Source organism: Euleptes europaea, chromosome 15 (genome assembly GCF_029931775.1).
Source record: "Euleptes europaea isolate rEulEur1 chromosome 15, rEulEur1.hap1, whole genome shotgun sequence".
NCBI classification, from domain to species: Eukaryota; Metazoa; Chordata; class Lepidosauria; order Squamata; family Sphaerodactylidae; genus Euleptes; species Euleptes europaea.
The window spans coordinates 13,521,869-13,546,030 of NC_079326.1; the positions used below are offsets into that span (position 1 = coordinate 13,521,869).

The 24,162-nt window shown below is 41.9% G+C and overlaps 1 protein-coding gene across 1 annotated transcript in view; it reads right to left on the reverse strand.

The window, feature by feature from the left end:
• The window catches only part of ITGB5 (integrin subunit beta 5), a 94,458-nt gene that overhangs the window by 23,981 nt on the left and 46,315 nt on the right, over window positions 1-24,162 (reverse strand). Inside the window, exons 9-10 of the mRNA XM_056861365.1 lie at window positions 20,479-20,613; window positions 17,683-18,112 (exon numbers count right to left, since the gene is read on the reverse strand). Coding sequence (XP_056717343.1) covers window positions 17,683-18,112; window positions 20,479-20,613 — 565 coding nt within the window. The remainder of the gene's footprint in view (window positions 1-17,682; window positions 18,113-20,478; window positions 20,614-24,162) is intronic.

Below are 24,162 nucleotides of genomic sequence, written 5' to 3' on the forward strand. Positions count from 1 at the left end.
ACAGAAAGAGTCATGCAGCTTTTCCACACTCATGAAAATCAGTTGACTGCCTCTAAAAACACTCCCCCCCCCCAATTAGAAGCACAAATTGGACATACATTGTTATAGCTTGCTGTCATTCAAGTGTTTGGCAGGACATTATCTTGCCCCCTTCCAAGCAGGAATCCTTGCTAAATGAACAGGGCAGAGTGCCAGCTCCCCTTTCGTTTCCCCACTCCTCTGCCTTTTCACAGTAGTGTCAAGAGCACAATACAGATTAAGAGATTTGGCACAGCTGTAGACGCCAACATCCATGCTGCAGTTTTCTGCAATTTGTTCTCAGAGACGCACGCCAGTCTTTCTGCTCAGCATCGGAGTTTCACAGGTGAAGCTGATGCAATTAGATCAAGCAATGCTTTGCTAACTTTTCACATTTTCCACCCGGAGCTCTCTAGAAAAGCATGATTGGCCCTTTCTATGTATTTTAAGTTGTAGGACTGGATGGGGCCACAGAGTGGGCCAGACCTACTTTATGCACTGGAATTATTGCCTTTATATCAAAATAAGGTAATGATTCACCTTTATCTTGTATTCCCAAGAGGAGACATTTAGGTACTGTTTGCCTCTAAATTAAACGAATGGCAGGATTACTACAAAGGGCTGGAATACACCCTCACAACCTAGCCCTAAGCATGTTTTCTCAGAAGCCTCAATGAATGTAATAGAATTTGTTTGCCTAGCATATACACTTTGGGTTGCTGCCAGAATCTTTAAACAAAAGTACCAAAAATTCCCATTTTCATTTCTGGCTGCCTTTGGTGTCTCCAAAGTAGGGCTAAGAAAGCCCTTCTGACAAACAATGTAATAAGCAAGTAATAGAAAGTTTTCTTAGGAATGATGGTTCAGGTCTCATAATAGCAAAAGGTTTTATTCACTTTTACAGGAGCAAGATTCAGAAACCTCTCAATCACGAGCCCTTATAACTGTTTGAAGTCTTGCAAAAGGCTACAATGCAAAAGACAGGAACAAAGGAGAATAAACGACAGTAATGATGTGGCAGGAGGCAGTCAAATTAAAATTCTATTATGCTGCCCAAATTGGTCCCTCTGTCCGGCCCATCACGTGTAAAGCATCCTATACAGGGAAAACCAGAACTTGAGTTCGGGGGCAAAAAGGGAAGTATTTGGTCTATTGCACACACAGGTCCAGTGTTGGCACAATAAATCTCTGATGAGAATAACAGGAGAAAAACAAGTGCTTAACCAGCCTGTAACTTAATTATCCTAACGAAGGTACAAAATAGAAAGAGGGGGAATCAGATAGTAGCACAAGACAGTTAGACTGACCTATTCATGGCAACAATACAGCAGTAATTTATATGTGGCAATCCCATAAAACACATGTACAATCCTAGTGTTCAATTATATTACTTTAATCTAAGTAACCAATTAATCCAAATTATATTTCTTTCACATGGCTAGTCGTGGGCAAACCTAGCCAGTAAGAGGAGATAAGTGAGGGGTTGCCCCAAAGGACCAGGTGATGTGGTGGGGTAAACAAGAGAGGAATTTTGAGTAGGGAGGAAGGAGTTCCTCCCAAAGAGTGGGGAGAGTCTATGGGGGAGAATAGCTGGCAATAAGACAGAGTGGTCTGGAATCAAAGGTAGGAGTGACAAGAAGCAGGGAGTGGGTAGAAAGATGGTGAAGTATAAATCTGTGACGGAGAGTAAAATAGGGGGAAGGAAAAACATACCCTGTCTGTCTGGCTTGGAGAGGAAGAATCTGGTGATGTAGAAGGGTTTGGTAAGGTTTGGGAGCAAAAAAAAAGGTAAAGGTCCCCTGTGCAAGCACTGGGTCACATCCTGACCTTTCCTAGGCAGACTTTGTTTATGGGGTGGTTTGCCAGTGCCTTCCCCAGTCATCTTCCCTTTCCTCCCAGCAAGCTGGGTACTCATCTTACCGATCTCGGAAGGATGGAAGGCGGAGTCAACCTTGAGCCGGCTACCTGAAACTACAAAAACAGAGAGCTTGAGGGGACCTTTTTATAGATCTAGATTTATCTGAACTCCTATGGGGGAGTTCAGCTACTAGCTAAATTTAGGGCAAAAACTGGATCCGCAGTGGCCCTGGCCCAGAAGTGCAAATTCTATTGGTGGATTTGAATTTTTGGTGAGAAAACAATGGTGTGTTTTTAATTTAATTATATTTTAACTGTATTTTTAGTTCTTTAAATGTCTCAATTTTTTATTGTCTGTCCACTTTGTGGACCCTGATTGGATGGAGAGGGGGCATACAAATATTTTAAATAAAATTAAATTAAATACCCAGACAAAAGCCAGGAAATGGCTTGATGGTCCTCCCTAGGCTCCTAATTGATTTTTCAAGGAAGTATGCATTGCGAGGGGAATCCTGAGAACATTGGTTATTGTCCAGCAAACTGGGCATAGGGCCACAGGTATGAGGAGCCCCAGAGAGTCAAGCAAAGAAGTGGAGATTAATGTTCTCTTGCACTCAGCCTACTGAGTGCCTTGGGGGATTCCTGCTTTAAGTGTGAGACCCAGTTTTTAATATCAAACTGGATTTACTTCATCCAGCTCTGGAAGGTGAAAGCCAAAGGATCTTGTGGTGCAGATAACATGGGTCTTGGGGGAGCATCAGGGCACCCTCAGGGAAATAACTGTGTTCAGAGTGCTGGGTTGGAATGCTGCAGTTCAAGGATAAAGGATAGCTATGGATTTAGGAATTTTTTTTCATGAGCAGATAACCAACAATATAGTCACCCAGTTGTTAACCCTCTCTTTGTCAGTCTCCCTCCCATAGGATCCAGCAAGAGAATTCCTCCTTTTATGCTTTTATTCTAGCTCCCTTGCGCAGTAGGAGAGAGAGAGAAATGCCTGGGTTTCTCCTCCCTCATTCTTTTCTTCGTCTCTGGTCAGCTGTTTCCTATTCAATGCTGATAGAGCTGGCCATAGTAAACAGAGCAGCCTGGCTAAACATGGGTAGAATTTCTACGTAGTCAGCCAACGCTCACATAAATAAATAAAAAACATACTCATTAATAATTAAACATAAATCCTAGAAAGCACAGATAATTGGGTGCAATCCATACACCGATAGCTTTAGACAGAACACTGAAAAGAAATATGAAAAGGTATTTTGCTAACTATGCTTACAAAGAGCCTTAACATTCCCCTCCTAAGAATGGGCCCAAGGACGATCACCTTGGCACAGCCTAACAGGGCCTCTCCACAATATCGAAGTCTTGACACACAACTCCAATCCAGACTAACAGCTTCACAGATTTCCCTGTAGTGTAGGAGTTCCTTTTTTAACCAAATCAGAATTTAGAGGTTCAAGCACAAAGTTTTCCTCCAAGCCTGCTCTTAATCAATCTCTGGAAAAGTCTGGATAACAAAGATTTTGGAGGGGCGCAGATCCATCACAGCATTAGACAGCTTGACCTAATGGACGAATTGAAGCTGGGATTCAGTTTCCTTTAGTTAGCTCATAGATCACCATATACCTGTCTCTTCCCTTCTTAGGATGTAATTTTAGGACTTAATTGTCCTCAGCACAGCAGATAAGCCCATGTACATTTCTCCTTTCATACCAACCTTCACTATCTATATTTAGAAAACTGATGAATGCTAAACAACCATCACCATTTAGGCTGGAAGCATCCAATTTTGCTGCTTATTCCCAGAACACCAAAGGTGCAACATGACATCAACTCTAGCCAGCATCATTTTAACTATGCAAACATGGCATTGTATACATTATGCTTACAAGGGGTCTTAAGATCAGAGCCTAAAACATCTTTTCCCCATACTTCTCCCCTTTTGTTGTTGTTGTTTTTTTTAAAACATCTAGTGGGATAAAGAGGTCTTGAGAAGTCAAAAATCTGTACATTGTTTTGGGTTATTTTGGTTGGTCCATATACAAATATTGTTTGTTCTCAGAAACTAACAGCCCATTCCTGAGCTGTCAGCAGCCGGGGATGGTGGAGAGGAGGCGTCGCTAGGGCACCTCCAAAGCCATTTCATGGCCACCGAAAGACCAAAAAAAAAAGCCTTTTAGAGGCTTTTTTGGGTAAAAATAGGGCTTTTTGCCCCACAGAGAACAGCAATGCTACACCTGCTAAAAAGCAGTCGCAGCAATGCCGTTTTCTCCGCAGGTGTTCCATGCCAAACAGGGATAGGGAGCTGCCTATGGGTAATGCCCCCCAGGATGCTGGCACACCCCCTGGAATGCCAGTGCAGGCCTTTATGCCGGTGGGATGCCAGGAAGACCCAGCTGGCATTCCGGGGTGTCGCTGCCACAGCAGTGCTGGGAGACCGGCATCCGGGCCTCCCCGCCAGCATTGGGGCCACTCACAACAACATAATTAGTTCAGAAACCGGCATGCGAGGGGGCTAACACTGGCACAGCCCCTTCCTGGCCTCCTGAGGACTGTAAGTGTATAGTGTATTGGGCTTTCTCTGAAGATTGTTCCGATCCTTTAATTGGTGAAAATGTACATTAAAGCCCAAAATGGCCTTGGTGAAGAATACTTCAGGAAATGTCTTCTCCCGTACAAGTTCTGGCTCCTCCATCTCTTGTGCACTAGGATCTGAGGGAGCCCTGCTTTGAGGTCAGATTGACAGAGACAAGAAGGACTTTCTCTAAAAGTAGCACCTTCATTATGGAACTCCTTCCTCAAAGATATCTGCTGTGCTGTTCTGCTTTTATATCTTTGGAAGTGAAAATTCCTATTTCAGTAGGCTTTTGGAGAATAAACTAATGAGCTGGTTTCTGATTCACCAGAAACTTCCAAAAACAGATTTTATGTTTTGCTGTTGTTTTGTTTCAAGATTAACTTTGATATTCGATACAAGATGATGCTTCGATGTTTGATGTGTTTTGGATGGATTTTACTGTTGTGAAAACATAATAAACATAACATAACATAATATTAGTAAGCTGCCCTGAGGATACTTTGGAGCCATGTTTTGTCGGATTCCAATTATACAACAAATCAAACCAATTTTTTTAAAATGTGTCTAGACTCAACACAGGACACATGAAGAAATCTGAAACTCTAGACTATTGGCTTTAGAATGAGGATATGACCGAAACAGAAATAAAGAAAGAAGATAATGTTTTCTTAGGAAAATAAAGCCACTAGTGAGTTTTTTCCATGAGTCAAAGATTAGCCTCAGTCTGCATTCCGAAAGGGTACAAATAACCCAGCGTGATGCACTGCAACTCAATTAATATGCAGTGCATTTGGGACAAGACAACACTAGCTCTGCCAGATGTTTCTCATAGGTTAGGAGGAGCTACTACGGCAAAGGAAAATGCACAAGAATTGACAGATTTATTTTCCATGGTCAGTTAAAGTGAGCAGCACAGGAAAAGCCAGAGTTAACATTCTAGGACTGAAGGGAATAAGATAACTTCCAGGTGTTCTACATATTACTAGCTAGTAAGAGCATAACATGTGGATCTGCACGGGTGCTAATGAATTAATTAAAATATTTATAATCTACCCCCCCCAAAAGGGTCCCAAGCCAACCCACAATATAAACACATTGAATCACAAACAATTTAAAGACAAAGAAAAAGGAGCAATACATTTCCAATAAAACCGCTGCTTATCAATCATCCACAAGCCCTTCTGAGCTCACTTTACAAGCCTTCCTAAAGGCTGCCATTCTGTAACGTAACAGCCACCACTGAGAAGCCTTGTGAGCGAGCTGAAGTTGTTCTAATAACCCTGGGAGGTAGAACGTCAAAAAGATGCTTATCATAAAAATGTAACTGGCCTATGAGTTTATACTATGCCATGAAATGGAACGATTACCGCAGAAGTCTAAAGAAACCGCTTTCTCTTCTGCTTTCTCTTCTCGTATATGGTTCTAGCCATCATAGTAGCAATTAAGGGCCATCTGGATGAAATGCTCCTTAATGCTTAGAAACGAGAGAGAGGACAGGTGGACAAGGTGTTCTGCACCAAAACAGTTGAAGATCAGGATTAAGTATAAAAGTTATACCTAATGCCCTTTTTTCTGCCTCAACTCCTCCTTGCTCTGGCTATCCCACTTCCCTGCATTAACTCCAGTAACTGGCAAAAAATGAGATATAAATCAAGAATGAGATTATTGATGATATAAAAGCCTTGTCTGTTGCTCACATTCTGATGCCTCTTCCGCCTCTGTGAACTGGCAGTCTGCCCCTCATCTGCTGAGCAGGATAGTCTATAAAAAGGAGCTGAGCTAAAGCATCTATACAGCAAGAACATTGTGCCGTCCCCTACATGATGTAGCTAAAGCCCTATTCAGCCCTGTAGATGCTCTTGAGATTTAGCAAGGACAACTTTAGCAAACTCACAAAATTAAAAAGGTATTAGGAAAATTCACACAAAGGGTTTCTTGTGCAACATTTATGTGAGCCTCTCTGAGCCCGGCGCGCTAGGGAAGAGCGGGTTATAAGAAGGATAAATAAAATAAATAAATGTTCACCATCAAGATATATTTGTTTGAGGCTGGTTCACCCATTCTTCCCATGGGTCTTGGGAGTCAATTTCTCCTTACTGTAAAACAGCAATGGAATTCCAAGATTGGTCCATGAACACTGTACTGTAGAGGCAGGGCTTGTGGGATCTAGGTTCCCTATATTTTGACATATTTGGAAAGATATACCTTGCTCCCAAAATGTTCAGTTGAGCATTTTCAGCTCAGCACCTCTGTACATAAACTCAGAAATGCACGTAACTCTGGAAGTTCCATCATCACATCCTCAGATCTCATCGTTCTTCAGCCAGGTCTTTCACAACCACTATCAGGTCCTGGTACCCCTCCCGAGTTTTCACAGCTAATCTAGCAGTGAATGGCAATCAGGAGGAGGGACCTCTGCCTTCTACCCTGCCCTGTTTTCCTGAGCCAAAAGAGCCCTGAGGGGCATTATTTCTCTTGTTCTGGGGCTGCACATGAAGTATTTGACCTGCATGTAGCCCCACAATGGGGCAAAAAGCATCCCTTGGGAAAGTTTCAGCTCAGGAAAATGACATGGAGGATGGCAAAGCCCCCTCCTCTTCCCATACCTTGGTCCCAATCTGAATTGGGCCCTATGGCATTTGGGGAAATGTTTCCTGCAGCTGCTATCTGTCTGCCAGAAAAGCAAGCGGGATATGGGGAACCTCTACCCAACCAAATAAAAATGTATTGTATAGTTCAGCATTCTGATCTTAGCAAGTGCTAAGAAATGACTGAAAGTAATGGAGTTGTTGTGCCTTACATCTCTGCACTAAGAAAAAATCCCTCCTTTCTCCATTTATGAACCTTCAGACTTCCACATATGCTCTTGATGGAGCCTGTCTTAGCATATTTATTTCAGTTTCCTCTTTTACGCAGACAGGAAGCTTCAAATAACCAATGTTTTGACATTTTTTCCTACTTGGTCACATACTAAAATAGTGAAGAGAAAAATAAAAAGTTCCCATTCAGGCAGTCATAAAAAATAACCTCATAAAAAGTGAAGTGTTATTTTCCTGGTGTAATCTGATGATATTTAAAGCCCAAGCAATCGAGAAGCATGTTTTACATTATCACCAACTCATTTTCATCATGTTTACTTGATTTGAAAACAACATACTCATACATCTGCCTAGAGGTGGAAAGTGCCATCAAGCTGTAGCCAACTTTGGTGACCCAGTAGGGTTTTCAAGACAACAGATGTTCAGAGGTGGTTTGTCACTGCCTGTCTCTACACAGTGACCCTGAACTTCCATCCAAGTACTAACCAAGGCTGAATCAACGTAGCTTCTGAGATCTGACAAATAGGGCTAGCCTAGGCCATCTATGTGTATGCAAATCTAATATTTGTTAAACTCCTTCAAACGCATCCTGCATTCGTTGCCAATGAGGTACCTTACAGGGCCTTCCTAAGATCACTTTTCTGAGAATAAGCCCCTTTGAATACAATTGAGTAGCATTCTAAGTACACCTGCCTAGGATTGTTCACTGGACATGGGCTCTTCCAAAAACAATATAGTGGATACATATAGTGGGTAGTGGACACATTATATATTCCTTGCTGTGCACCTTGCTGCCCCACCCCAGCATTAGTCCCTGAGAATGTAAAGTTAGTACAAGATTGAGACAGCAGTGGGGGAGAAGAAAATATTACCGGTTGTGTGAGTCATCATTCTTGGCGTACCTTGAAACTTGCTTAGGACCCAAACACCATCTAATCCAATTAAATATACAACACATCTTGTATTCCAGTTTAAGGCTAGAATTACAGAATTCATTTTTCCCCCATGAATTGGGTCAGGACAGGATTCCCAAGATCTTTTCCAAAACAGAAACAGCCACGGGGAAACACTTTTTGCTAGGGATATGCATCATGGGGAAACAAATCAGTACTTTTTTCAGATCCAGATATCAGGGAGCTGAAAAATATTGGTATACTTGGTTATTCAGGTTCCAAACACTAGTTTGGTATTTGGATCTGGGGAATTTTCAGGTTTACAATATTGGCTCCATTATTCCTGGAGGGGCTGTTTTTTAAGATAAATGGCACCAAAATTGCAGCAGAGCTGCTGGTACCTGTCCACTAAACAATCCCAAGTTTCAAGTGAATTGAGCCACGAGGTCCAATTCTCTGAGTTCTGAAAAGGTGCCCCAGCCATCCTCCATTGTTGCCTATGGGAGGGATTTCAAGTTTTCTCCAGGGTAAACAGTAACCAAACACTCAAGAGCAAGCAAAGCAACCACTGGCCAAAAGCCTCCCAAAGCAATGAGAACCAACAAGAACCAATGCAGAACTAGGGAATCCCAGCAGGAGCATGGGAAAATGTAGCAAGCCCAACACAACAAATGTCAAATCAGAGAATCCACATCAATGTCAAACCAGAGAATCCTCCATGCCAAATCATTTTAACAAGAATCCATTGCAAGAACAACAAATGCTAAATTGGAGAATCCAACCCAACATGGAACTAGAGAATCCAAGCCAATGGTGAACCCAAGAATCCAAGCAAACCAACCTGAGTAGAAAACAACATTACAACTTGCAAGACCCATAGAACTAATTTCAAAGCACAGAAACTAAGCCAAACCAACTTGGCATGCTGATACCAAACCCTTGCAAGAAGATACTGTCAGAGGGACATAGCAAAAGTCAAGAAAAAACAGTCCTTGGAGCCTTAAAACCCCGGCTTCCAATATTCCCAGTTATTTCAGAATATTTCTGGGATTTTTTTTTGGGGGGGGTGGAGGCATTTACCAGTATTCCAGGAAATGCCAGATGCCATCATGACACCCAAATATTTCTGGAAAATATATCCCAGGCTCCTTTATTCCCTAAATTTACACATAATAGCTTAAGTAGCAAGTTTACAGGGCAGCTGAGGAAGATGTCCAAAATGTAGCAGTACATAAGGAGAATGATTCTGGACTTCCAAATCCTACATTTTCTCTACTGGTCAACTCTTGTCTAATTTGTTTCTAATTTAAAATTCCATGAGCCTGTTAGTTAAGATTGTCTACTGGAGACCTATATCACATGCTTTCACAGATGGACATTGAGAGGTGAGTACAGACAAGGTCTTTTCTGTTCTAGTCATTTTTTATGTTGAGTCTTTTTTTATTTCTATTGACAAATTTGTTACAACCTTTTCTGATGTAAACTTTTGAATTTGAAATGTGTGTGCATCTACTTACTATATTTTGCTGAATGTCTGCATTAGACCTGGCTTGAGTAAGTCCAACAGGCTGTTGTGCTTTATGGACTATTTTATTGAGAATAAACTAAGAATAAAACTTAGTATAGTGACCCTTCAGAGACAAATGAAAGCTTAATGAATTTTGATTTGCTGGCACAGGTAAAAGATTCCTGATTCACAGTCACAATAGCTTTTTGCTGCATAAAAGAGACATTGGATCCAGCCATGAGACACTGAATCATTTCATTCTTTCAGAAGAATCCAGAAGCCCGCAGGCCTGCCCACATCTGCTCTGGTTTCATGTCATGGAGAAATATGTTGCTTGGTCAAGCCACTGTTAAGTGGAAAATGTCCTGGCAGCTTCTGGTTCTTACTTTGTCCATGGGGTTTTCATAACAGCAGGGCTGTTTATCATTATGCTAGTGACATTCTGCTGCATTACTGCAAGAACAGGCAACAGACAGCTCACAGTAGGAGAAGCAACCCCGTGACTCTTCTACAAAGGAAATCTTGAGAAAAGGGTCATGTGGGGAAGAACAGCTGGAGAAGATATGCCTGCTGTCTTCTAGTGGTGACAAATTGACTACACTAGAAGCTGTAGGGTTGATGAACTCAGAGTGCAAAGGGCGGGGGGGAGCACAAAGGTACCGGAAGACCAATCACAGTATTATCCTTAAAATCCAATATACTCAGTAAAAACCATCCCACTATGACTAAAACAAACAACAGGATGCCACTTCCTGCTGTTCATGTCATTCCTTATTACATCTGAGAGTCCTAAATCTTGACCTAACATTTCTCCACACTAACCTGAGGGGCAACAATGAATAGAAATGTGCTGGGCATAATAACTTCTCAAACTCACTAGAAGTGGAACTTAAATGAAAACAGACCAGCCAACTCCAAGTCTTGGCTCACTTTCTTTTTAAATATGTCCATGGAGTCCATAAATCTCTAGAGTTTAGTGAAAACTAGCCATGTTGAGGGGAAAGCAAATAAAGATGTGACAGCCCTATAAAAAGAGATATATTGAGGAAAAATATTAGGTATTTTAATAGCCAGGTGAATCTCTTCAAGCTGATTTTCTTCACATATGATGAAACTAAGAACTCAACTATCAAAAGGCAATATCATTGGGGCTTCAAGAGGCTACTCAAGACAGAATTGATTATGAATTTTGCAGAAACTAAACTAAAATTAATCCAGAGATGAGTGATAAATTTAAGTCAACAACTAGTCACAACTGGCTAATAAGAATTTGGGACAGAAAAAGAAAGATTAAATTAATATTAAAATATTTCATGCCATCAAAGTATTCACTCAGCAGATATTAGTTAACTAAATTATATGGTGTAAACAACTGTGGCAAAGTCCATTAGAATATGAATAGTTATTTATAAAGAAAGAAATGTTCTTTGTGGTTAGTTACGAGGGTTCAAATCATATTCAGCATCATGAAGCATACACATTAGGGTTTCTAACAACCAAACACTTTTCGTTGAAGCTATACTTAATAAATTTCCAGAACAAAATATAGATATATTTTTAATACAGATGGAAAAATAATTAGTGGTATGCACAGGGGGAAGCTAAAGTTTGGTTGTTGGACTCTGCTTTTGTGCTGGTGTGTATAATGTAATATGTTTACTGGTTTGCAATAATTTTCATTCTTGTGCTTTTTGGCTACATACATTTTAATTTGGTGGCCATGTTATTAGGGTAAACCGTACTTAAATAAATAAATTTCCGTTTGATTCTTAAGACTGTGTGAGCTGTGCCGTCAAGTCACTTCCGACTCATGGCAACCCTCTGAAGCATCCTGCCATTAGCAGCTTTGCTCAGGTCCTGCAAACTGAGGGCTGTGGCTTCCTTTATAGAGGCAATCCATCTCATTTTGGGTCTTCCTCTTTTCATGCTGCCTTCGACTTTTCCTAACATTACTGTCTTTACCAGTGACTTTTGTCTTCTCATAATGTGACCAAAGTATGATAGCCTCAGTTTAGTTGTTTTAGCTTCTAGGGGCAGTTCAGGCTTGATTTGATCTACAACCCACTGATTTGTCTTTTTGGTGGTCCATGGTATTGTAAAACTCTCCTCCAACACTACATTTCAAAGGAATCTATTTTCTTCCTGTCGGCTTTCTTCATTGTCCAACTTTCACACTCATACATAGTAATAGGGAATCCTATGGCATGAATTAACTTGACCATGGTTGCCAGTGACACATCCTTACACTTAATTTTTTCTAGCTCTTTCACTGCTGGCCTTATCAGTCTCAGTCTCCTTCTGATTTCTTGGCTGCAGTCTCCCTTTTGGTTGATGATGGAGCCAAGGAATATAAAGTCTTGAACAATTTCAGTTTCCTTATTGTCAACCTTAAAGTTGAGTAATTCCCCGGTAGTCATTACAAATTTAAGTAATTTGCAGTGGCAAACAATGGAAGTCCAAGGTGGGGATATTAATTCAATTCTGTGCATGGTGTAGCTGGCATTTCCATGGGGAACATGTTCAAGCTGTTCAAACAGGGCAGAGCAGCTCATCATAACATTCAGCCCTGGTGATCATGCCACACAATCACAAAGCCACATGCACGGCTGTTCATGCACATCTGCTTCTGAAATGTAGGACCTCCATTTCAGAGCTTTGCTGTCTTACTTAGCAAACTGAACCCCAAAGGTTTTATAAAATGTGGATATCTCTGTCCTCTTATCCCCTTCCAACTGCTGCTTATAATCTGTACAGGATTACCTGAAGTACAGGAGAAGGCTGAACTCTGCAGGCAAAGTTAGTTCGTTGCTGTTCTTTGTGGAGATATGACTTTACATTATACAGCATTATTTGTGGAACTCCCTGCTCCAGGATGTGGTGATGGCTGCCAATTTGGAAAGCTTTAAGAGGGGAGTGGATATGTTAATGGAGGAGAGGGCTATTTATGGCTACAAGTTAAAATGGATACTAGTAATGATGCATGCCTATTCTCTCCAGGATCAGAGGAGTATGCTGAATATATTAGGTGCTGTGGAACACAGGCAGGACAATGCTGCTGCAGTCGTCTTGTTCGTGGGCTTCCTAGAGGCACCTGGTTGGCCACTGTGTGAACAGACTGCTGGATTTGATGGACCTTGGTCTAATCTAGCATGGCTTTTCTTACGTTCTTATGGAGGATGGGGCTATCCATGGCTACTAGTCAAAATGGATACTAGTCATGATGCTTACCTACTCTCTCCAGGATCAGGGGAGCATGCCTATTGTATTAGGTGCTTTGGAACACAGGTAGGATAATGCTGCTGCAGTCGTCTTGTTTGTGGGCTTCCTAGAGACACCTGGTTGGCCACTGTGTGAACAGACTGCTTGACTTGATGGACCTTGGTCTGATCCAGCACGGCCTTTCTTATGTTCTTATGTTCCTGCCAAACAGCAGCAGGTGGCAAGATTTCAAAGAACATTTCCCCATCATCAAAGGGGTGTGTGTGATTCATTTATCCAAATATACATTACCACAACATCCTTTTGTTATAGCCTCACTTATCTTAAAGCTTTCACATATATCATAAGAATAATCTTATTTTATCTGCATAAAATGTAAATATAACGTTGACATGACTCATCCCTCCATGCGGTCTAGGAGTCATTCTTCACTTGAATGCTGCTCTCATCCATAAACCACAGTCACCCATTCTGGCTTGTACTGTGATTAAACTTATACTGAATCACTCCTGGGAAACCTTCCAGATGCCCGAGTCATCATATGCAAGCTATAAAGCATGCTTTCACTTCCCCCCCCCCAGTAAAAGAATCCTGAACATTTGCAATCAAAACATCATTCATCATACGACTCTACAAGTATATGTTCAGAGAAATTTTTGCAGAATGCAGCAGACGTACCTCAATGCCAAATTTCCTGATTTGTCTAATTTTTAAGCTGCCCTACTGTTGTTGATTAGCTTTGCAAAGTCTCTGGGTTCTCCTCCAAGTGTTCTGTTCTTCTGAGTTTGACTGCAATGGAGTCTTAATGGCGGCCAGAGTTCAAGCTCGTGTTCATGGCCAAAGGATTAGAGGCATTTTTTGATCAGCTGCTTTTCTCACTCATATCCAACAAAAGAAGCAGAATAGGGAGATGGGACAGCATTGCAAAACAATGGTTCTGAGTAACAGCCTGATACAACTGTATTTTACCTCATCTCACACTATTAAAACTCTTATGCTATAAAAGGAGCTCTTATCTACACTAAACTCCATACATTTCAAGGTGTCCTATTATTTCCATGAGTTTATGACCATTGGAAAATGGACCTCATTTCACAATAGACCACGCTTGCCTGTAAGAAGTTTCATCAACAAAAGGGCTGTGACTTTTTCTAGTCAGCCATGTCTTGGTGACAATGATTCATATATTTGTACCTTCAAAGTTAAACAACTGTAGCATTCTCTATCCATTGCACTGCCCTTGATTACTGTCAAAAACAGGGGTACCCAAGGTGGTACCCATGGGCGCCATGGTGCCCAGCAATGCCTTTCCTGATATCTGCCAAGTGATTTTAGAAAGTGGGTGGGGCCAGGTGGGGCTTTTGCCCAGTAGGGCTTCTGATTATGTAAATTTTTAAAACGTTGCTTCAGCAGTAGTTGATACCACAGTGCAAGGATCTTCACTATATGATTAAAGGCAAGCTGTGTGTATGCAAAAAAACTTTTAAAACAGTACATTCATTTTAAAATGCACCCTGTTAAACAGAGTTTCTACCTGAAATGCTGAAGAGTAACTCTTACAGTTATGTATAACCTCACTTCCTGACATTTTGTGGTTGGCTCCATCTCCTGCAGCAGCCATTTTACAGTTACTATTTTGTTTCTATTGACAGCATGGTATAGCCCGATCTCAGAAGCTAAGCAGAACCAGCCCTGATTAGTATTTGAATGGGAGACCATCAAGGAATACCAAGGTTGCTATGCAGAAGAAGGCACTGTCAAACCACCGCTGTTAGTCTCTTGCCTTAAAAACCCCATAAGGGGTCACCAGAGGAGCCCCGTGGCGCAGAATGGTAAGCTGCAGTACTGCAGTCCAAGCTCTGCTCATGACCGGAGTTTGATCCTGCCGGCTCAAGGTTGACTCAGCCTTCCATCCTTCTGAGGTCGGTAAAATGAGTACCCAGCTTGCTGGGGGTAAAGAGAAGACGACTGGGGAAGGCACTGGCAAACCACCCCGTAAACACAGTCTGCCTAGCAAACACTGGGATGTGATGTCACCCCATGCTTGCACAGGGGACCTTTACCTTTAAGAGGTCACCATAAATCGGCTGCAAACTGAAGGCACTTTACACACGCACATTTGTTTTTACTATGCTTTATTTGTTACCCACTCTAAAATAAAAACTGAATAATGTAAACAGTACAAAATCATAACAAATAAAACAAGATGGCAATTCTTCCAAAAACTTAATATTAAAAAAGAAGAAAATGTCACCTCAGAAGCAGCATTTAGAGAGGCTTGTTAGCTAGAGTGGACTGAGCATGAAGGCCTAGCAACTTCCTCCCAGGAGGCTATCAAAAGCCAGGTTCTTTCCCCACCTTCCTTCCTCCACTGGTATTCTGCCTATCAGCACTTTAAGTCCATAGAATCAAAAAGTTGGAAGGGTCCTCTTCACAATGCATGATGCCCTAAGCATCCTTGACAAATAATTGTCCAACCTCTGCTTAAACACCTCCAAGAAGGGAGAACCCAAAACATCCCTGGGCAAACAATTTCACCACTGAACTGCCGTTATTGTTACAATGTTTTTCCTAATAACCCACCAATATCTCTCCACCCATTAAAACCACGGTTACAATTCCTATCCTCCACTACCAACTGAAACAGCTCCTTATCCTCCTCTAAACAACAGCCCTACAAGTACTTTAAAATAGTACTCATATTCCTCCTTCAACCTCCTCTTATCTAGGCTAAGCATTCTCAGTTCCTGCAGCCTTTCTTCATTAGGCTTAGTCTCCAAACCCCTAATCATCTTCCTCACTCTCATCTAAAGCCAATCTGAAGTTTCTAGGTCCTTCCTATAAAAAGGCCTCCAGTACTGGACACGATACTCCACATGTGGTCTGACCAGTGCAGTATATAATGGTACACATGTCATGTCCTGGACACTATGCAACTGTTGATACAACCTATTAGCCTTCTTTGCTGACACATCACACTGGCTACTTGTACTCAATTTGCAGTCCACCAAAACCCCAAGACCCCATTCACATATACCCAGAAAAGTATCCCCCATCCAGTACATGTGCATAACATTTTTATTATCCAGATGTAAAACCTTACATTTACCTCTATTAAATCACATCTTGGTCACATCTGCCCATTTTTCCAAGGTATCCAAGTCTGATTTACTTTATCTCTGTCTTTGCTACCTCACCAAATGTGGTATAATCTGCGGATTTAATGAGTAGTCCTTTCACACCCTCGTCTAGATTGTTGGTAAAATATTCAAAACCAGGGTCCAAAACCAAGCCTTGTGGAAACCCCACTAGATACTATCCTCCAATCGGACAAGGAGCCTTAACTACAATGCTTTGTGTGCAACTATCCAACCAATTCCTTATCCACCTAATTGTCCTAAAATCTAATCCACAACCCTCAAATTTGCCCATCAAAATGTCATGCAGAATCTTACTGAACGCCTTGTGTCTCTGTGTTAAGTGCCGTCAAGTCGCTTTTGACTCATGGCAAGTTGGCAACCCTATGAATCAATGTCCTCCAAAACATCCTATCATTAACAGCCTTGCTCAGGCCTTGCAAACTGAGGGCCATGGCTTCCTTTATAAAGTCAATCCATCTCATGTTGGGCCTTACTAAAATCCATATATACAATATCCACAGCATCCCTACAATCTACCAGGCCTGTCGCCCGATCACCTTGCCAACTAGCATCAAATTCCACATGGTAATGCAACATGTTCAGCAATAATTATGCAAGATGCACAACAAATTCAACAATCTTAAGTAGCTTATTAAAATGAATGCTATATGCTAATCTCGGAGTATGACCCAACTCTTTGCAGAATACAGCATTTCTGGGTTATATTAACACATGCAGACCTTAAGGTATCCAGGCCCCAAACTATTTAGGGATTTAATAAACATACTTAAACAAAACAAAAACCTTATTAAACATACTTTGCTTCGTTACGTAATTATTAGGGAGGCTGCTATCCTACCAGTAAACCTCAGATTGGAAACCAAGAAATACAAGGAAATTAAACTGCAAAATAAGCAGGTTTGTACGCAAATTTAATTGAGAACATTTTCTTTTTTTCTAATTTCCTTTATGGTCATTGCTACTAGAATCTCTGAAACATTCAAATCTCTCTTAATCTAAACTTTGAGAAGAACTCAGACATGCCTTGCTTGTAGTTAAGAACTCTAAGAACACCAAAGTCTTGCAGTTAACCTGGACCCATGTCAACGTGCAGAAAAGATCATAGGAAAAGTGCTTTGCAAAGTTCTACATATTTCATTCATACAATAGCTACTTTAAGCAGTCATCTGAGGGCCAAACTACACATTACCTGTGACACAAGTTGGACACGTGTCCTTTCAGTGGAGATGAGATGTTTCAAAACTAATGTTCCCAAGCATGTCCCAGATTCAACTCAGGAGCATGAACAGAGAGGGGAGGAGGGGCTTTAGCCTTCCCTTCCACACCAGTTTACTGAGCCAAAATGGCCATGGGGGAACATATTTGTCCCACTGTGGATTTCCACATACATTGTATATGTGGAATCCCAACCCAACTCATATTGTATGGAATCCCAATTCACAGGTAACACGTAGCTTGGCCCTGAATGAAGTCAAGCTAAGCACACATGAATTCCATTACAAAGTTGGCTTGTCAGAGCTCTTCTCAAAGTTCAGATGAGAGATCTGAAAGTTATGGCGATTCACTCCCAAACATTACAGCAATTCCCAAAGCCTTTGCAGGGTGGTTGACATCACACAGTCTAACTCACCTGAACAGAGAACGCCCTTATATCTTGCACAGGAGAAGTCATCACATTCACAGAACAACCCGTAGATCTTCCCAAACTCACTCTCGTAGCAGACACAGTGGTTGCAAGAGCATTCCCCTCGGCCGCTGCAGACACGTTTCCCTTCAGCCTCGCGGCACATATTTTGGTACATGTTCCCACTCTCTCCTTCCTCACATTCGCACTTGGCTCCCACGTGGCCTGGATCACAGTCACACAATCCGCACACGTAAGTGCCATTCCCACTGCACTTGCTGCTGCTTGGCTCAATCTGCTTTGTACATCCACATGTGCAATTGTAGGTGACGGTCACTTCGAGTGTGTCCCGAAACCAGTCCGGCTTGATTGTGAAGGTGTGCGAGGTGTTCTCGGCAGGGCAACTCCGGGCTTCTACTGATATTTCAAAGGAAACCTGCACGAGGATGGTGAGAGGTAAGGAAGTCAGAAGGGATGGGGAGCTCAAGAAGGCAGAGGCAGCAAACCATTCTCTGAATTATTTGTACATCACTGCAAGTCACTAAGAAAGCTCAGGGTAAGTTTTCATTCATAAATAAACCCCAATCATGCATGCTTTAAGTCAAAGCCAAAATTCTTAGCATTTTAGAATTCATGTCCACACAGAAATGTGCATAGACATATGTACAGCCCAAATCACAGACCCCTAGAGGCTTCTTTTCCAAAGGGAAAAACCAACATGCAGAGACACTTCCTTTGCAGGAATTCCCCAACATTTCATGTAAAGTATTCCAGTAAAATATTCTTATTAGATCCCCCCAGTTCAAGATATGTTTCACTATGCCAACACATCCCTCTCTCCCTCCCTCCCTCCCTTCAGGAAATAAGCTTTGCTCCTGCTGCAAGACTACCTCCACGCCAGCAAGTCTACCTTTCCTCCAGCTTATTTATACAACCATCACACTATTGCTCCCCCCAAAAAATGATTGTCTATACAAAGCGTGATCAGTATTTTAGGACATGTTGATTCCCAAAACAGACTGCATTTGGAAAGCACATTTCTGATTCTGACATGCAGTCAAGTTGATATTGAATGCATGTGAAGAAGAAGAATATGAACCTTTGAGTTGGGAAGGCAGGCAATGAAATATAGGGGGACATTTCCTTCCAATACACCAACAGACAGGGACCATGCCAGAATGTGTGGCATTTTTATGGTCACGCTGATAAATTCAGCAATGATACAAACTAAGCCCTGTACAAAAGATTTTTCTCCATGTGAAGTGAAGGCTTGGACTACAAATCAGTAGTCCTCTTTCCTCTTTCATGAACACACACTTCCAAGAATGAAATAGGGTTGCTAATTTAAATAAAGGGGGGAACAGACTTGTAGGTCCAATCTTATAAATCAATGACAGAAATAGGGTGAAGGAAATTATTTGGCAAATTTGAAAGGAAACAGGAACGTAGATATGAGGCATCAGCACCATTCCATGTTTATCTATAAGCTTCTTTCTCAGACACTGAAGTACTCTTTTAGTTTGAAAAATACAAGGAAGGGGGGGCGGAGTCTCCTGCCTCTTTCAAAGAGTTCCTGCCAATGCTCCGCTTTATTGGAATGCAGCCGGCTCTGCTCCTGAATGCCAGATGGCAGCGTGCAGATGGTAACTCAGCAGCAAGTTCTGCCTAACAGAAACACAAGCAATACCCTCCCTTTTCCTGAAAAGGGGCAGAGACGCTCCACTTACAAGGTATGCAATGGAAGACTGAAGGAACAGCATGGAGAAACACAGATCAGGAAGGACTCTGGAAAAGCCCCTGGATTACAAGCGCTGTCAAAAGTTTCCCAAGAGCAAAATCAAAGCAGACCAGGGCCATAATACCAGCTGTATCTTTTACAAGTTAACATCTGTCAATATAAACCGCTGCTCTCCTGTACAGCTTAACCATTAACCTGTTAAGAACAGAACATTGTGCTGAAGATGACTGACAGCAGAGCCTGATTCATGCTACCATCCACTCTTTTGGAGGGGTGATGTATAGTTTGCATGATCAGGACACGCTCACATAGAAGATCATGCATGCCATGGTTCACACAGTACATGTAGCGAGGTAGGCGCACAAGTCCCTTAAGTTTGCTCCCACATTCCACCATGTGCCAAATCTACATTCTTGGCCCCTGTGTGCACCTGATCTTAGTGGCAACTGAAGAAACAGCACTAGAAGTAAAATAATACAAATAAACAAAACAAAAAAAGGTTTCCTGTTTAAATATTTCAGGTTTCCAAAACCAGGAATCCACTACTCCACCTCTATCCAAAAAAACATATGTAGTGTACCTTCAATAAAGTTTTAAAAAATAGGTTACATAACTGCCCTGGCTAGTAAGTAACTTTAAAAAGGAGCACTTGTGTCTTCAGATCTCTTACCACTATAATTTCTTACCCTCTTTAAGTGACAGAGGGAAAAGTATCATAGAGATCTGACATGGCTGATTAGGAATCAGATTTGGAGGTGGTCATTAAAACTAACCACATATCCTGCTAGATACAATGAAGTACAACAAGGCACACTGCTCCCCTTTGAAGCCGAACACTAGGATAACATGATAGTTTTCCAAGCAGCTGCTAAGGAAATTCACTGACACGGTTTCATTTTTGTTTGAGACCTTCCAACCCTTTTCAGCAGGAAGTAACTCTGTAAACTTACCATATTGCATTGCCTTTAATATCTCCTTCAAGCAGCCTGATGGCCCACACAAAAACCTCCCACTACTGGTGCATAATTTCTTATCTAACCTCGGGGATTACATAACAAACTCACTGTGTCCCCTATTTGAAGATCACCACACTTCCTGACGCCGGGATATGACAAACCATCCTGACAAGTCGCTGTAAAAGCAAGGTTGAGATCCTCAGGACTGTCCCAGACAGTTAACTCCACTTTAGAACGAATGCTCTAGAGGGAGAAAAAAACCAACATAAAATGTCCCATCAGATATTCTTTCTTTTTCATATCCTGATTCTATTCATGATTTAGTACCCAAAGATATTGCTGTGGGCATAAAATATGTGCTAATAAGTAAGTAACAATTACATTAAAACAGTAAAATCACATAGAACCTTTCTTATTTTTCATTATAGACCTGTTATGGTAGGAAGCCATAACTCCAGCTAGGCCAAAACTTTGTCAAATTGAAAACATTAGCTGATCACTCATTCATGCAAGTGTTTTGACCCTTTGAAAAAGAGGTGAGTAACAAACCACTTAGATGGGATTAACACATTCAATAGCACTGAAACTGTCTCTGGAAAACTAAACAAAATAATGAAAGTGTGGCACTATGTAGGAAAATGACTGTGGGAAACAGCTTCCCATAAGGCATTGGTTTAATTCATTCAGACATGTGCCTAGTCAGCTTTTAGCCAGAATAAAACAGATCAGCAACGAAGTGGGGAGAAGGAAAACACGAGGAACCTAAATTAAACAGAGCTCACTTCATCAGATGCATGGTGTGTATGTCCATATCTGTTATATGCATCTGGCGAAATTTTAGCTGTGCCTCACAAAAACTTATGTTGGAATAAATCTTCTTAGCCTTTATAGTGCTTCTGTACTTCTGCTTAATTTTGATTAACAGACGGGCAGCCCATTCCCGAGGGGGAGGGCTGCACCGGTGGCTGGAGGCAGCGCAGCCACAGCTGCGCTGCCTCCAAAGGAGGTTGGGGGAGGGCACTGAAGCCAAAACATTGCCCTTACCTGTAAAACCTGTGCAACCACTCCATTGGGTTTGCACGGGGATACACTACCTCAAAAGGTGGCGTATCTCCAGGTAAGGACAAAGGGAGCGTTCCCGGAGCGAAAGGGCTTAGGAGGCTGCCTAAAGACAGCTCCTCCACTGGTCCAGCACAGGAACACCTCGGGAACGCCCCCGGGAAGATGGTGCATGGAGGATGGCATGTGCCACTCCCCCACCGGCATACATACCACCCATGGCGGCATAAGTGGCACGTACGCCAGAGCAGCCCCTTCCTGGCCTTGTAAGGACTTTTGTCCTTTCGGCTCAGGAATGGGCTGTAACACTGCTACTCCTCGGAAATTATTGGGGAGGATCCTATGATTCCACTGAGCAAAGTTTGAAGCCTTCTTCCAGGCGAATAGGTGGCTGATCCTTCCAATGGAGTTAGAGGAAGGTTCCTTAAGCTGGAGAAAGGCTTGTTGGAGGAAGGTTGGATCTAAGCCACTATGATGAACTTAAGAAGAAGAAACTAGTAGTGAGTAACCAGATTCTCCCCAAAACATCATGATTTGGGATAAGATAGTGCAAACCGCTTTATCTTTAATAGCTGGCTAGAAGAATATCTATGAGGTAAAGGAGATTACCCAACTATAAGTGCCACAGCAAGGTTTAAACCCTTATATAGTCCTTTTGTAATCCCCCTCAAAAAAAACCTGGGGCTGGATAAGAGCTCTCAAGGGGCTGGATCCGGCCCACGGGCCTTATGTTTGACATGCCTGCAATAGCTGATCCTTTATTATGCCAGTTGTAACATTACTGTAAACATGTCGATTTTGTATTCTCTTGTTCTCGTATGCCCATATTTAAATAAATCTAGGTTTCATATAATAATAATGTTATCATGTGGTCCTATGTCACTTACATTTATGCAAACAGAGTAGGAAAGCTAGTGTCCTATAGTGGTTAGAGCATCAGTCTAGAAACTGGGAGACCCAGGTTCAAATCCCCACTCAACCATGACAATCACTGGGTGACATGGGCTAATTGCTTTCTCTCAACCTAACCTACTTCATAGAGCTGTTGGGAAGATAAAATGGAGAAATAGGGAACCCTGATCTCTGCTCTGACCTCCTGGGAGGATAGGATTTAAAAAAAATGAATAAAGAAGAATATTTCAAAATAATAATCATTGTTCCCCAAACCACAGCATAGTTTCCAACTAAGTCTCTGGTGCTGTCACCAGTATTATTAAGATAAATTTAACACTTTAGGACAGAGAGGAAATCTGGAACTATTCTGAGTTCTCTTATGAAACAGAAGTCCAAAGTCAAAATATAAATTGTCCTAGTCCTACCTTTCTTTATGCTGTAATGTAGGAAACCATTTTCCATCCTTCACCCATCCATCATCCCTCATTCAGCCTCCCTCCCTCCCAAACAAACTCACTCAAAACAAAATCATCAGACAGACTGCACTGATACATGCTGTCCTCTTTTCCAGACCTAAACAGTCAGCAGTGAGGCACAAAGGACTGCGGGGTGGCCTTTCCTGCTTGCCAGAGGTATTTTTTTAAAATCAGGGCTCTTGCTAAGCTAAGCTTGAGAACTTGGATCTGGGAACAAGGGTCAAGCACAGGGCTGACAATCGACATACCCAGGATACTAGAAGACAGACCAATCCTCAACATCTTCAGGGAAAAAAACTTTAGGATTTCTAGGAAAATCTTTACCTGCAATGGTGGAGGGTTGACTTTACTAAGTTAAATGTGCCATACGTTTGAAGATTCAATACAAAGCATCATTACATTTCTCTTATAAGGTGAGGAAGGTCAGGGCTTATGAGCTAAAGCTAAGAAGTCATAGACTATTACCAAGCGAGTGGGCTTCTGTGCAACAAGTAACATGTGCCGTTCTTTCAGCGCCAACTATAGGCCAAAACAGCCGATCAGGCTTTATCATAAACTGTCCAATCATAGCCTATCTTTAGGTGCCTAAGCCCTTGGCAGCCATGACTATTTCACTGTTAACAATGCTCCACGGGTAGAGGCTAAAACTACATCACTGGCTTTTACTGGGGGTGGGAGGAAGTTATTGAAAGGAAGTAATAAACATTCTGGAACACTGTTTGGCTGCCTTGAAACAACATTGAGAAGGCATTTAAGAAACGTGATTTCCCTAAGGAACCAGTAAATACGGATTCAAGAAAAATATGAAATTGTCAGAACTACTAAAAATAGGCTGTTCCAATGCAGACTCAACACATATTGCCAAATGCTATTTATAGCACAGGAATCCCATCAGTGTTTTCCCCACCAAAATCTGTTAAATATATATTTACACCAGTAGAAATATAGCCCAGGTTAATAATGTCTGTAAGAGCTCGTGGTGCAGAGTGGTAAGCTGCAGTACTGCAGTCCAAGCTCTGCTCACGACCTGAGTTCGATCCCGACGGAAGTTGGTCTCAGGTAGCCGGCTCAAGGTTGACTCAGCCTTCCATCCTTCCGAGGTCAGTAAAATGAGTACCCAGCTTGCTGGGGGTAAAGGGAAGATGACTGGGGAAGGCACTGGCAAACCACCCCGTAAACAAAAGTCTGCCTAGTAAATGTTGGGATGTGATGTCACCCCATGGGTCAGGAATTGCACAGGGAACCTTTACCTTTAATAATGTATGTAACACAAAAATGCAACTGTCACTTGTGGACACTTCCACTCTGGCTTCAGTCTCCCAAAGCAAAAAGAATTTCATGCTCTTTGCTCAGCACCAGCACA